This window comes from Dromaius novaehollandiae, chromosome 24 (genome assembly GCF_036370855.1).
Source record: "Dromaius novaehollandiae isolate bDroNov1 chromosome 24, bDroNov1.hap1, whole genome shotgun sequence".
Taxonomy (NCBI): Eukaryota; Metazoa; Chordata; class Aves; order Casuariiformes; family Dromaiidae; genus Dromaius; species Dromaius novaehollandiae.
In genome coordinates this window covers 3,781,130-3,795,077 of record NC_088121.1, presented here as the reverse complement: position 1 = coordinate 3,795,077, position 13,948 = coordinate 3,781,130, and the positions used below count along the sequence as shown (strand labels likewise).

Here is a 13,948-nt window from a genome sequence, read left to right as displayed (position 1 = left end):
CTTCCTGCAGATTGATTTGTATTGCATGGATAGTTTTAGTTGCAGGATATTTACTTCCTCAACTGGGAAGAATTTGTTTTACTTTTTTTTTTTTTTTTTTTTTTTTGACAACCCATGGAAGTGAAAGGCAGGAAGAACAGATCTTACTTCTCAGCAAACTCAGGCATTTCCTTAACCAAGCAATCACTTTCCATAGCTGAGTGAGCAGGCAGAGAGAAGACAGTGTCTGTCTAGATAGGTTCCAGATCAGAGGAAAGACAGTCCTGTGCAGATGGTGGTGTGATATATGCCAGGAAGCCCTGACTCCCTGTGTGATCCCAGCAAGGCCTATGTCCCCCTAAATTGCATTTATAAAGCACTTAAGTGATTCTGGCACATAAAGTGTATTTTTCAAGGTGACTTCAGCACTTAGGAGCCCAGAGACCTTTATAAACATAACCCTTGATTTCTCTATTATTTGTTTCCCTGTCTGTAAAATGAAGGATGAACACTATTCCTTTTCTCCCATCCTTCACTGATTTGCATGCTCTCAAGGAAGGACACCCACTCACTCCACAGTCATGCAGCATCCATCACAGCAGGGCCCAGGTCTTTGTTACAAATTCCAGATATAAAATGTATGGGACACAGGAACATATTGAAAGTGAATTACCCTTGCTGCCTTGGCTATGATCTAGCACTTTAAGTCAGCAAGTCAACGTTTGGATCAGAGACAGCCAGGGAGAACCCCCGACAGTAGCAGGAAGCAATGCTGGTGAGAAAGTAAATAGTGCTCTTTCCCCCTCTGCCATCACACTGGGTAGTGGTTGTATTATGACAGTAGGAAACATTCTCCAACAGGCACACTTAAGCTTGCAGGGTGCTGCTCCTATCAAAGCTCATTCTCCTTGTCAAAGGTTTTTGATGAACAACCTGTACCATTTTAAATCTGCTCCCAGCACTAGACAAGTCACAAACACAGCCGTTTGTGAAATTTGTAAACAGGGACAGTTTCTGTAAACACATTCCATTACAAATGTTGCTTCTTGTTTGGTTTGGGGGTTCTTAATGCAAAATATCCAAGTTAGAATGGGGCACCTGACCTTCCAACCTATTCTCCTTCAAGTTAGTCCTATCTCCAGAGCTGTGACAATGAAGCCAATGAGACTCACTGAATAAAGGCTACTCACTGAGTAAAGGAAACCAGGACTAGGCCTGTGGTTTGCAACCGATTACACTCACAGGACACTGCTGCATATTTGACTGTATCTACTGAGTGTAGAGTTACACAGTTAATGCGCTTTGCTAAACAAATTCTTCCGTGGTATTTTTGTATCTCTGAGTTCTATTTAACAAGACTTCCCAGGAACTGCTGAGACTGGATCCCCTGCCCTGCTCCCTCTGCCACATTCTCTTGAAGGTTTCTGTGAAACATTTTCCCTCAAATAGATAACCGATGGCCTCTGACCTGCTGCTGTGCTTGAGCTTTGGTTGTACAGTAGCCCTCAAACCCACATGCCTATCAACTCAGTTTAGAAGGCCTGGTGATTATATCATAGGAGGCTTATTCCCTTTTGGAATGGATACCATAAACCTGACGGCACGATCAGAACCCACTTTAGTTACGTGTGAAAGGTAAGAGGAATGTTAGCTTCGTTAGCACATGATAAATTTGATCACTTGGGCTGGTAAAAGAAAGGAGAAAAGAATAGTCCTTCTGACAGCAACTGATGGTCTAACAGGATGATGTAAAAGGTGAGATGGAAACAAAGATTAGCTCTATGGTGCTGGAGTACTGGTGTACTGTGCCATCAGCAAGACAATTTCTGATTCTGAAATGGAAGATGTTTTTGTGTTTTCTTGATGCTACTATGCATTAAAACTTCAGCTGGAGCCAATCCCATTTTGATAAAAGCTTTTAGTGACACTGGCTTCCTTGGCGTTTTGAATCTAACGTCCTTACGCAAAGGTGTAAATGCTGCCTTTGCTTTCAGATGGAATGAAGAGTGTGCACTGCACTCTGCAGGCAGATGAAGTATATTGAGATAGTGCTATAGCCTTTTATGTTGTAAAAAGACATTGAATACTGTGCACAAGGCAAAGGAGGAGACAAAATTCACCTGATTTGCCTGCTTGCTGGTGTCCAAAGAGTTAAGATCAGTGTATCGTCATCAGTTATACCAAGGCGGATCATATCATTGTATCATCAGCCACTTAGAGCTGTATGTGAAGAGAATAAAAAAGACATGCCAGTGTTCTACCTTGTTCTCTGGCAGCAGCAAAGCACAGAAATAAGGACCCTTCCTCTGAAAAGGTCTAAATGGTCTAAAATCTTTCCACCTTTGCATGCCACAAGGCTGTACCACATGGCAGGGAACATGCCTAGTGTGTTGAGCTATACAGCGGAGAAAAAGCTCAGGGAGGGGGATCTTTGGCTAGCTCACCTGAATTAGCATGATCAGCACTTTGGGAACCACTGGCTTCATGGCTGAAGTATACAAAGCCAAGAACAGAAGGTCAACTGAGTTTTTGCCCTTCCAGACATCCTCTGATCTAAACGTACTGGTTTCTATATGCCTCTGTTTCTTCTCCTGTGAAGCACAGAGGATACATTTGCTTATAGACAAGATTAAGTAGTTTTGAGAGATGCTCTGGGCCCCTCCAATCAAAATAAAAAGGCTATAGATACAGTGATGCTCTGCTGATAGTGCCATGCACATCTGGCTTGCCAACAGACAGGATGCTAAAATATCAAAAATCATGGAATAAGTTGGTCACCATTGTAATAGCACTGACAGACCAGGCTTCACATAATTCCCTGTCTCCTCTTATTGCAGGTTATTTGTAGATGGGTTAATATGGGCTCTTGGGATGAAGTTTGCCATTGATCAGATCAACAATTCCACTTCACTTCTCCCAGGAGTAAAGCTGGGCTATGACATATATGACACCTGCTTTGAACCAGTTGTGGCCTTACAGCCCAGTTTGCTATTTCTGACCCAGAATGGCACAACAAGCATTGGAGTCCTGTGCAACTACACTGATTACCAGCCTTATGTGACTGCTGTGATTGGACCACATAAGTCAGATCTCTGCCTGGTGACCGCCAAACTATTCAGCTTTTTCTTGATCCCACAGGTAGAGAAACTCTCTGGAAATGAAAACTCCTTTTTGATGGGGGAAGGGCTTGGATCAACAATAGTGAAAGGAAGGATGGCCTGTGCTCTAGGACTGTTACAAGCATAGATTCTAGTCTTTCCTCTGCCACACATTTCCTCTGTGATCTTGAGTAAGTCACTGAACCTCCCTCCAGGAACGCACTTCAGTGTCTAATTTCCCAGAGAGGAGGTGGGTAACTCAGGCAGCTCTGTGATTCAGTATTCCATGTAAAATGGGAATATCAGAGGTCCTTGTGTAAAACAGGCAGGCTCCAATGAAAATATATTTGTGACTGGAAGTTCTCAGTTACCACAGTAAAGACAGCTGTAATGGTCAGGTTAATGTAGCCCTGAACTAGGATATTACTGAATCTGGAGCAGATCACACTTTATAGCAAGTAGCTATTTAAGATTCTCTTTAATGATAAGGGATGGTGCTGTGATGATGAGCAAAAAAGGCTGTGGAAGGAGACAGCCATATGTGACAGTGCTACTGGGAGCAGGTGAAGGGCAACAGTTTATAGTCCTCTCAGTAAATACAGCCTTGATGGATCTATCCCCTTAGATGAGGTTACCTTCCTTCTCACTGTCCTAACTCAGTACCTTTGAAAATCTAGTGTAGCGAGACTGAGCAAAAGTGGAACGTGATCTGGACTGTGAACACTTCCTTCAACTTTACTCTCTGCCTCTCTTTCTCTGTCACTTTCCAACTTGCAGGTCAGCTATAGAGCCAGCAGTGAAAAGCTCAGCAACAAGGAGTTGTACTCATCCTTTTACCGAACTGTTCCCAGTGATAAGAACTTGGTGGAAGCTGTGGTCCTGCTGCTGAATAAGTTTGGATGGAACTGGATTGCCACCATTGGAAGTGATGATGAATATGGCCGAGGAGCCCAGGGACTCTTCTTAAGCGCAGCTGGAAACCACAGCATCTGCATTGCCTATGAAGGGCTAATTCCTACAGACCTGACAGATCCCAAAGCCAAAAGTCAACTGGAAGAGACCATTCAGTTAATTAACAAGACCAAAGTCAACATCATTGTCCTTTTTGCCTTTAGTCAGCCAGCCCAGGCCCTGCTGGAACACAGCATCAGGATGGGACTGAGTAAGAAAGTCTGGATTGGCACTGAAGGCTGGGTGTTGTCTGATATGACTACCTCCATCCCAAACATTCAGAGAATAGGGACAGTCTTAGGCTTTATTATGAAAGCAGGCACCGTCCACGGCTTCCAGAAATATGTTTCTGACCTCTTTACCTCTGTTCAGCAGGACAGCTATTGCCAGAAGTCTATAGAATCCAACCATCTCATGAACTCTGACATGCTTGGCACACATTGCAAACAGTGTGACCGCATCTCACTGCATGATATCTCGTCCGTGCTAAGCTACTCACAGATACAACCAGTGTACATTGGAGTTTACAGTGTGGCCTATGCACTGCACAGAGCCCTGGGGTGCACCCACAAAGGGTGTCCCAAAGCAACCATCAGATCTTGGCAGGTAAGCAAAAGTCAGGAGGACCAACAGCAATTTTTCAATCAATCTATGCTTCTGTGGGCAATCTGCCCACAGCCAGATAGGGAGGGGGTGACTCCTCTGCCCTGGAGAGCACATTGCATTGGTAGTAAGTGATACAACCTCAACAACTCCCCCAGTAATTCATCTCTTGCACGAGCACACTGCACTTTCTCTGCTTCCGGTGAGGGCTGAATCCCCCTCTCCCCTCCCCAAGGCTATATCCTGGCTCCCACTAACCAGGCCTGGCATAACAGATAGAACAGCTGGTAACACAGACAGAAGCCTGATGACTGCAATCTTGGCTCACATAAGGGGACAACTGATTTCAGCCAGAAATTAGCTTACTGGACTATCACCCTCCAACCAAGAACATCAGCTCTACCAATATTTGTTGTCAACTGTCTGACTCCATTTTCTCCTCAGCTGCTGCACTTCATGAATACCCTCCCGTTCGAGGTCAATGGCGAAAGTTTTAGATTTGACCAATCCCACAGCACAAATACAGGCTACAAGCTTATATTCTGGCACTGGAAAAATTGTACCCTTACATATCTGCCTGTAGGTGACTACGAAGAGTCCTTGTACATTGATGAGTCCCAGATTCAGTTTCACACTGCAGATAAAAAGGTAAAGAGGGTGGGAAAAGCAAGAACAATCACAAGAATGAAGTAACAAACTTTTTTCCGGCTTTATCAGGACTATTCATAAGGAGCTATTAGCATATATGCTACTCCTTCAAGACCTGCATTGGCCCCCCTTCTTGTTCCCCTGCAAACATGTAATTCATCTCCATAGTTCAAAATCAGAAACAGATATTCCCAGCACTGTGTAGACTCAGACACAGGTGAAGAGCTGTAATCCTATCCCAGCACAGATAATGTCTTCTAATCTGTTTAGGGATATGATGCTTCTGCTTAAACTCATTCTGCTTTTGTTTAGAAGCCTACATCTGAGTGCTTCAGACAATGCAAACCAGGACAAATCAGACAAATAAAAGGATTCCACCTCTGCTGCTATGATTGTACAGATTGTCCAGAAAACACCTTCTGGAGCATTAAAGGTGAGGTCTGAGAAATTCAATGGGCTTAACTGTCTCTGTCTCTATCTCCTACTGGTTAAGGCCACATGGGTTCACGGAGCTGGTATTGACTGGCTCTGGGCTCTTCCTCAAAGAGATGCTGCTGGGGCAGAGATTTTTCCTCCATTATGTTCTGCTGTGTCCAGTCTTGCTCTACAGGACTTCAGTAAGAAACTTTCCCTGTTGATTCTAAAGAAAAAAATACAAATGCTGCCCTTACGCATTATCTCAGCAGAGGTGGGAGAGAAGGGTGTGATGAAATTCTGAGGTCAGAGGTAGAAGACAGGAATATGATAAAATTCTGGGGTCTTTTGGAAGCTGGTTATCCTTCTTGGTGAAGGGAAACTGAGCCAAGAAATATGTAATCATTTCATGGGGAGGATGGAGGAGAGGGGAGAAGGTTGAAATGTCACAAGCTTTGGAGACCCAATACATTTGGGAAGCAGGGGGAAGGGGGTGAAGTAGGACCCAAATCAGCTGCCCAATTCAAGACTGTGATCATTCCTCAAGAACTGCCTGCGACAGGGTAGCAGTACTCCAGTGTAAAGAGGTCATCACCTTCTCACTCCTACTTTGCAGAGCGCTCAACCTGCACTCCCTGCCTAGAGCACCAGTGGTCCCCTGTCCGGAGCACACAATGTTATGACCGCAGCGAAAGATACCTCTTTTGGAATGAGACGCTCACCATTGGCTTGCTGATGCTGATGTCCATCATCATCTTCCTGACTTGTCTGACAGCAGTGCTCTTTTTAAAAAACCTTGAGACACCCCTCGTGCAGGCTTCTGGAGGCAAACTGAGCCTCTTTGCCTTGTTCATGCTCATACTGTTGTGTCTCAGCTCCTGTCTCTACATAGGGAAGCCCAGTAACAACCTTTGTATGATGCAGCAGATAGTCTATGCCCTGTGCCTCAATGCTTGTTTCTCCACCTTCTTCATCAAGTCCCTTGAGATCACCCTTGTGACAGAGTTTCCCTGGTGTGCCCTCACTTTCTTGCACTGGGTGACTCAGGGGAGGGCCTGGCTTCTTGTTACCTTGTGCCTCTTCACTGAGTGCTTGTTCTGTTTCTGCTATCTTCACTTGGGCCCTGACTACATGGTGCGTGATTACAAGTCACTGCCTACTGAAGTTCTGCTTGTGTGTAACACAGAGTCCTGGCTTGCCTTTGCCCTGATACATGGCTACAATGGCTGCTTAGCCTTTGTCTGTTTCCTATGCACATTCATGGTACAGACTTCTGGTAAGAAGTACAATATCGCCAGGGGGATCACATTTGCCATCCTAATCTATTTCATCATCTGGATTTTCTTCATTGCCATTTTTGCCACACTGAAGACGGTCCTCAGATCTGTTACTCAGATTGGTACCATTCTGACATGCAGCCTGGGTATCTTGGGGACCTACTACATCCCTAAATGCTACATCATCTTGTTTAAGCCTGACTTGAACATAGTGGATTATTTTCCGAATTCCATCAAAGAGGGGCCAGAAGACGACTCTCGATAAATGGACAATAAACCAGATCCATTGTCGGCTGCTCATCAGTAGTAGCTGGCTGTATTTTAATGAGATGGTTCTGTTTATAATGACACCATAAGCCATGGTCCAGACAAGATCACCATAAAAAGTACAGATGTATCCAGTAGGCTGAGCCCTAGGAGTAGAATCTTTAAGCTGCAAAAGCATAGGACTCTGTTCTTTAAGTTCATGTAAAATGCTCCCAGCAAAGAGGTATCCATCCTCTGTGTAGCCAATCACCTGTTTCATAATCCACAAAAAGCCAAAAGCATCTCAGATTCAGTTGGTTGCAGGCAACCTACAGTACAGATGGTTTATATGATTCTCTTCTCTGCCAGACTGAGCTGAAAGCCTCACCTGGACCACTTTCCTGTCAAGACTGCTGGTGTTTCCCATTTCTGATTAATTAAATATCTGCTTCTTCTGGGATATATCCATGAATCCTTTCCTAGGCCTGGTAAGAATGTGCAAATGTGTTCAACAGCACAGAAATAACCATCAGAGGAACAGATGGGAATTATCTGAAAAGGTTTAACATTATAGACCAGAAATAGAAATGTCTGTCATTACCTATTGTTACTGAGTACCTATCTACACAAGCTCCTCTGTAAAACCTCAGAGTGAGCAATATCAGAAAATGCTTATCCCACGCAGGTCTCCCTGTTAGATACAGGAAGCAGCTAAGGAGTGGGAGGTAGTGGATTACAGAGAGAAGTATAGGGCTCACACACTGCTCTGTTATGATAATCAGTATACATCTATGTGTATTTCTGCACTGGCTTTATTAAAAATAGAGCTAATGACATTCTACAGCTCTGAGTCTCCTTTCTGGCTGTTACAGCCAATACAAACTTCTCACCATGTAAACCTCTAAGTCATGCAATTGTCTGGTTCTAATGGCCACTAGGATCCTTAAGACAACCCCTTCCCCATTGTCCCTATAAGACTTATTTGTAAGATTCCACAATGAGAATCTCTGGGTTTCCCTCTCTTCTACTTAAAGAGTGGCTCTGACTTCTCAGTATGGCACCAACTGAGTTTTGCACATCTTTGAAGCTTACAGGAAAGCTGAAAGGTACATAATGAAGGTCAGAACATAGGTGAAGAGTACACATGTGAACTGAAGTACAAGAAAAGAACTGAGATTATATCAAGAAGCACAGATTATTTTGACTCTGAAACGACATGAAAGATTGAAAGACTAATTAAAGCTCCTGGTGACAACCTTTCCTCTTCTAGTTCACAACATCACCAGTATTCTGCTGCAGCATATTAACAGAGAGCTAGTTGTTACATAGCACTGAATAAGACAAAACACAAGCAAAAATTTGTATTTATCAAGAGATTTCATGGTCTCATTCCAAGTCAGAATAACATGTGAAACTGAGATTTTTTTCAGATAAATTATATTGTAAAAGTTCAAATATCAGCATCAACTGAAATATTTGTCATAATTTCACACTTCTTTTACAATATGAAATGTGGTTTTAATGTCATTATTGTGAAACCAAAAGGTAAATCTTCCAGTGCCAATGTCTGAGTTTTCCATGGAAAAATGTTCCACTGGAATTTTCCTGACTACTTTCTCACAAAATCCATAGAAATCATTCTGACATGTAAAGGGAGCTGTATGCATGACATGAGGAGTATATTACCCATTCAAATGTCAGTTCACTCATTTGTGTTTCATTAACATGTATTTGCAAAGAACATGGAAATGAAGATAAGATGCATGGAAATGAAGTGCAAATCATAGTATCCAAAGTCATAGCAAAATGTTCCTCCTCTCTCAAAATACATGCAAAGACCATCAGAGAGAAACGCTTCTTCCCATTGGGACAACCTGCAAACGGGATAAAATAAGCCAAACAATTTGAGTAAGAACAAGTATCTCTAACCTGTATTCAGATTTGTAAAATGGCCCCTGTTCATTGAACAGCAGAGGAGCTTTTATGTCCAGAAAAGCTAGCAGTTTGCTCCATTGAACATCTAAGTTACAAAGAACTGTAACAGTGATTGTTTCAGAAAGGATGACAAAGAAATACTCATAAAAGAAAAACAGAGACTAGCCCCCTCACAGAAGCCTCTTGCTAACCTTTACAAGTTAATATCTAGTTTATCTTATTAATACGAAGGTTTGGATATCAGTTACAGAAAAAATGAAGATCCTCTATAGTGCTGAGTGGGGGGTTTCATTGGTAGCCATGGGTCTAACCCTCTGTAAATCTCACAAGCTCTTGACCGTTAGAGAATATTGCATATCAAGACTTCTACAAGCCTATTACTGTGTGTGCAAAAATCATCTTTGATTAGCAGTCTACCTGCTTTTATCATTCATCCAGGTTCCCTTCACTATTAGCCACAGCCTCTAGTCAGGACTTTCTGCACAGCAGAATTACTGGAGTAAAACCAAAGTAAACTGGAGTAAAACAGCTCTCCAGAACTACCTTTACATTTCCTGGAAATAGAAGTGGCTTTTCCTCCAGGCACTGGATGTCCCTCTTTGCTTGAAAGTGACAGGAATCAGTTAGGGCCTCAAGGCTGCTAAAGCCAGGGTAGAGAGTCGCAGCTATAATCCACAGCAGGTGCTTTCCCCAGTATAGCTGTTACCAATGTTCTCTGGCCAGGCTGTGTGTGAGAACAAGCACCACTGATAGCACAGCACCCATTGCCCAAGTACTTCCTCCAAAACTTTAAGACCCTCCATGTTCCTGCCTCCCTCTCCAGCTCAGCTCACACCTCCATCTTAGCATGCCGCCTCTCACATGAAGGAGGGAAAGCTTATCTGGCCACCAGCTGAACACTGTTAACACTCAGGGGACTACCAATTGTTACCAGCTGGACTGCGGGTGGCCAGCATGTGAATGACAGCTAACAGTGGTTGTACTGTTCAACACAGAAGCTTACCCTACACACCCTTTATTAACTACTACTTGGTAAAGAGTTATTTCTAATATCACTAGGGCAAAAGGCTTGAATCTATTTTTGCCAATAGCAAAATCTCATTGAACTTAAATGATAGCAAGTGTCTAATCACACTGAAAGCAACCAGATATGCTATGAACTGAGGAGCTTTGCAGGTGAAGACACATTTCCATTGAACTGTGTAAGCTGTTACAGAAACATTTTCAGTTTTGTCTTTATTTGCTATGCACTGACTTGGGCATTTGCACTTGAGCTACCTTGGTCTTCCAATTGACTTGCATGTCAATTTTGTCATTCCTACTGATTAGACAGATGGCAGCCTGGATAGGTTGCACAGCTATTAAACCCCATCCCAAATGGCTGCCTCTCTAGCACATGCATGCTATCTAGTTTTGAGCCCAATAACAGACAAGTAACAGTTAACATCAGGACAGCAACCACCTTTTGGTGAGCTGCAGCAGTACACCAGTCAGAGTCTGAAACTACATCTGCCACCTAGCAAGTTCTTATCTCAGATCAGGGGAGAAGAGGAAACATAACAGATGTAAATGGATTTCTTCCTCTTTCAGGCTGGGGGACAAATAGGGAAGGTCCATTCTTCCCTAGGGCTGTCCCCAAACATCCTGCCAAGGGGCCTTCCAGCCCATTCAGAACCTTGGACAGTTGCTGCACTGACAGGTAGGAGCTTTGGGTGCCAGGGTGAAGGTAGAGGCTACCCCAACAGCTCCTCTTGGAGGCCAGGCTTAGTCTTTGCATGAGAATTAGCCTATCTCCTATGATGAAAAGCAGGAGGCATCTTTGGAATTCCCTGTGAGGTACCTGTCTCTCTTCCTATCCCCTGGTGGAAGTATTTTGCTTTTCACAGATGATCCCTTTATGTCTGCAAAGTGCTTTGCTGTTCAGAACTGTTCCTAAAACATCCTGATATGAAATAAGCAAGTAGTGCTTTTGAGTTCTGTAGGCACAGGAGACCAGAGCTCTTTGAAACAGAGCGTGTTAAAACCTCACTGCAGTGAACCTGCAGCAGAACGCAGTGGGAGATGGGGAATGAGTTGCTCTGTTGGAAGGACAAAAAGCTAATAGGTCTCATGAAGTAAGCTATTGTGACCGACCAATAAACCCCCACAACGGAATAAGGCTCAGGGAGGAGAGACAAAGGCAACGTGCCTATGAAGCTCAGAAATAATGTAGGGTGTTACTAATCACAGCTGTTGCAAAGAAAGCTGAATTTATCTTGACACAAAGGGGAGTGGAGAGTGGCCTTTGTTTTAGATGAAGGGCTGTAGCAGTTGAGTGGATCAACTGGTTTTGTAAATGTTTCTTCCGAGTTCATCAAGAGAGTGCGAATGTCTCCCTGAGTTAGCCGGACCATTATGGCAGTGGGAGGGGGAAGAGTGTATATGTGGCTCAACCCAACAGAGTATAACTGAACAACTAACAAAAGAGCTTTGAAGAGAGTAACAGGCTTGAGTTGATTTCAACCCCTGTACTCCCTCCCTGTGACTGGGTGACAGTGAGCATGTTATAAGAGATCAGTAATGGGAACCACATTGGTATTGTGCTTGAACTATATATTACAATTGCTGTATTTTGCTAAGTGTAACTTACACTTGAATTGTGATTTCAGTATGTTGAAGCATCATTCTGCTAAATCAGAAACCCATGTAACATCAAACTTTAAAGAAGTAAATTTAGATATTAAAAATTACACTCGCCACACATGGAATATTTAAAAGAATCCAGTCAGAGAGTATTGGACTTTGACAGCTATTGCTAAGGAGTACAGAAAATGCGGAACTAGGTCATGAGAAGTATGAGTGTGCTGGAAAATGAAACCTTTGAGACCAAAGGCTCAAGGTGGCAGAACTTGCATCACTTCCACTTTGCTTGCTCCTCAGAAATGCAGGAGTGTCAGAGCTAGAGACCACATAAGTACATGGACACAAGGCGAGTAACAGATGAATAGTAAATGGATCTGCCAGCACGATACCTCCCAACAGTCTGGAGCTCTTTAGCCTACTGCCCCATGTATGGGCTATAAGAGCTTTCTAAACATGAGAAAACTCTCCAGAAGACCTCACTTTCCTCCTTCTCAATGAATCTGTTTGCACTGGAGCTGTTTTCTTATAGGCCAGTAGGACCTGTTCATCTACCAATGTTACTCCTGTCTGTTCTCGCGGGAGTGCAAACTCCTCCAGTCTCCAACCAGGTCCACCCTGCCAAGTCAGAGATGTTGCAAAACCAACACTGCGGGACTTGGAGCATGACAAAGTTGACTCCGCAGCACTAGAGGTTGCTGCAAATCTTAAAGTCTTTGAAAGGGCAGCTTAGAATAGCAGACACGGGGCAATCTGAGGGGCAAGGCCTTATTCCCCAGCAATACGCAAAAGGGCAGATCAAAAGAGGGGGGACATCCTTCGCCACTATCACCTAGAGTGGCTGTGATACTTCATGAGCTAGATGCCATCTTGGGAGAATGCGGTCCCTTTTACTAAGCCATGTGTAATAACACTGTAGTTTTCCAAAATCACAGTGCCTTCAGCATTAAGATCATCAACATGAGGGTTCATTCCTCTGATGTGTTAGTATCTTCTGTCCCAGGAGATACTCCCAGGAGTATCTCCTGTACCTCTGAACACTGGGATTTTTGCATAGCGTCAACGAATCTGGAACAGAAGCTTCTAGATGCAAGATGTTCTGACTAAAGATATTCTGTGAGTATTCAAATGCTTGGTTGGGCTATCTGCAGATACTGGTGTGGATTTGTATCACTGCTACTGAGTGCATGCACTAGCTAAATGCTCAAACAGACTTAGCAGCTTCCAACTTCATCAACTGTATGAAAAAGATGCGGAGTGAGGGGAGGATTATGGTGCAGCTGCCATTGAACATAATGTTTCCCATTTGTAAAAGAACTATCTGATCTTGGTATCATTTGTTTCAACATAAGCTGTATTGGATCTGTAAGAATGAAAGGTGGCACTCTCAGGTTTGAGTTGGAAAGGATGATGTATTAAGACTTAAGCTGAGCAGCATCGAGATCCACTTGAACAGACATGATGGGTAGGCGATCTACATGCTCTAGGACTTCTGGGGGAGTGTCTTAATTTTCATCCTCTTTTACTGGGTTTCTAAGACTACTAGCATGTCTCAGGATTGCAAAATACACAAGGGACCCATGTGCAGATGATCTATTCTATGGCATAGCACTATGCAGCTTCCTTATGCTGGGCTCCAGAAACCAGCAATGTCTAAAATGTCAGCAATTATCCTGGATTCAATTCATCATTCTTGGCTGCAGTGAGGGGCCTAACATGCTATGTAGAAACAGACAAAAAGTGTCATAATGGTTTCTCCTCTATCCCAACACACCTACCACATTGTATTTCTTGTCTTTTCAGTCTCTTGGGTCCACATGATCAAAGGACAATGATCCAGGACAGAAAAGGCTAAGTGTTGCTACCAGTCTGAGAATGTTCTGCTGGCTACTTTTAGAATGCAGGTGGTGGTGAGATAATACTGCTGTACTTAACTAAGTATATTTATGGATCACAAAGCACTCAACAGCTTCACAACACTTCTGTGCAAAAGCTGCTGCTGTTTTGCTTTACCCAAGTCTGAATTTTCTAGGTCTTTCAAAGTAGTTGCTGTGACTTATTTGAACTATCCTGACACAGTTGCACACACAGGTGTCACAAATTGAGGAACTGGCCCTCAGTTCATCAAAAGCAAAGGATGCAACTTGATCCACAGTTTTTAACCAATGCCATCATACT

General features: G+C 43.4%; 1 protein-coding gene across 1 annotated transcript; it reads left to right on the top strand.

Annotated features, from left to right (window-relative positions):
* Positions 1–1,435: 1,435 nt before the first annotated feature.
* Positions 1,436–7,359, top strand: TAS1R3 (taste 1 receptor member 3). The gene is made up of 6 exons (XM_064525492.1): positions 1,436–1,614; positions 2,817–3,117; positions 3,855–4,634; positions 5,076–5,279; positions 5,592–5,712; positions 6,310–7,359. The coding sequence occupies exons 1-6, from the start codon at positions 1,436–1,438 to the stop codon at positions 7,233–7,235; spliced, it is 2,511 nt and encodes an 836-aa protein (XP_064381562.1). The 3' UTR covers positions 7,236–7,359.
* The last annotated feature ends 6,589 nt before the right edge of the window (positions 7,360–13,948 follow it).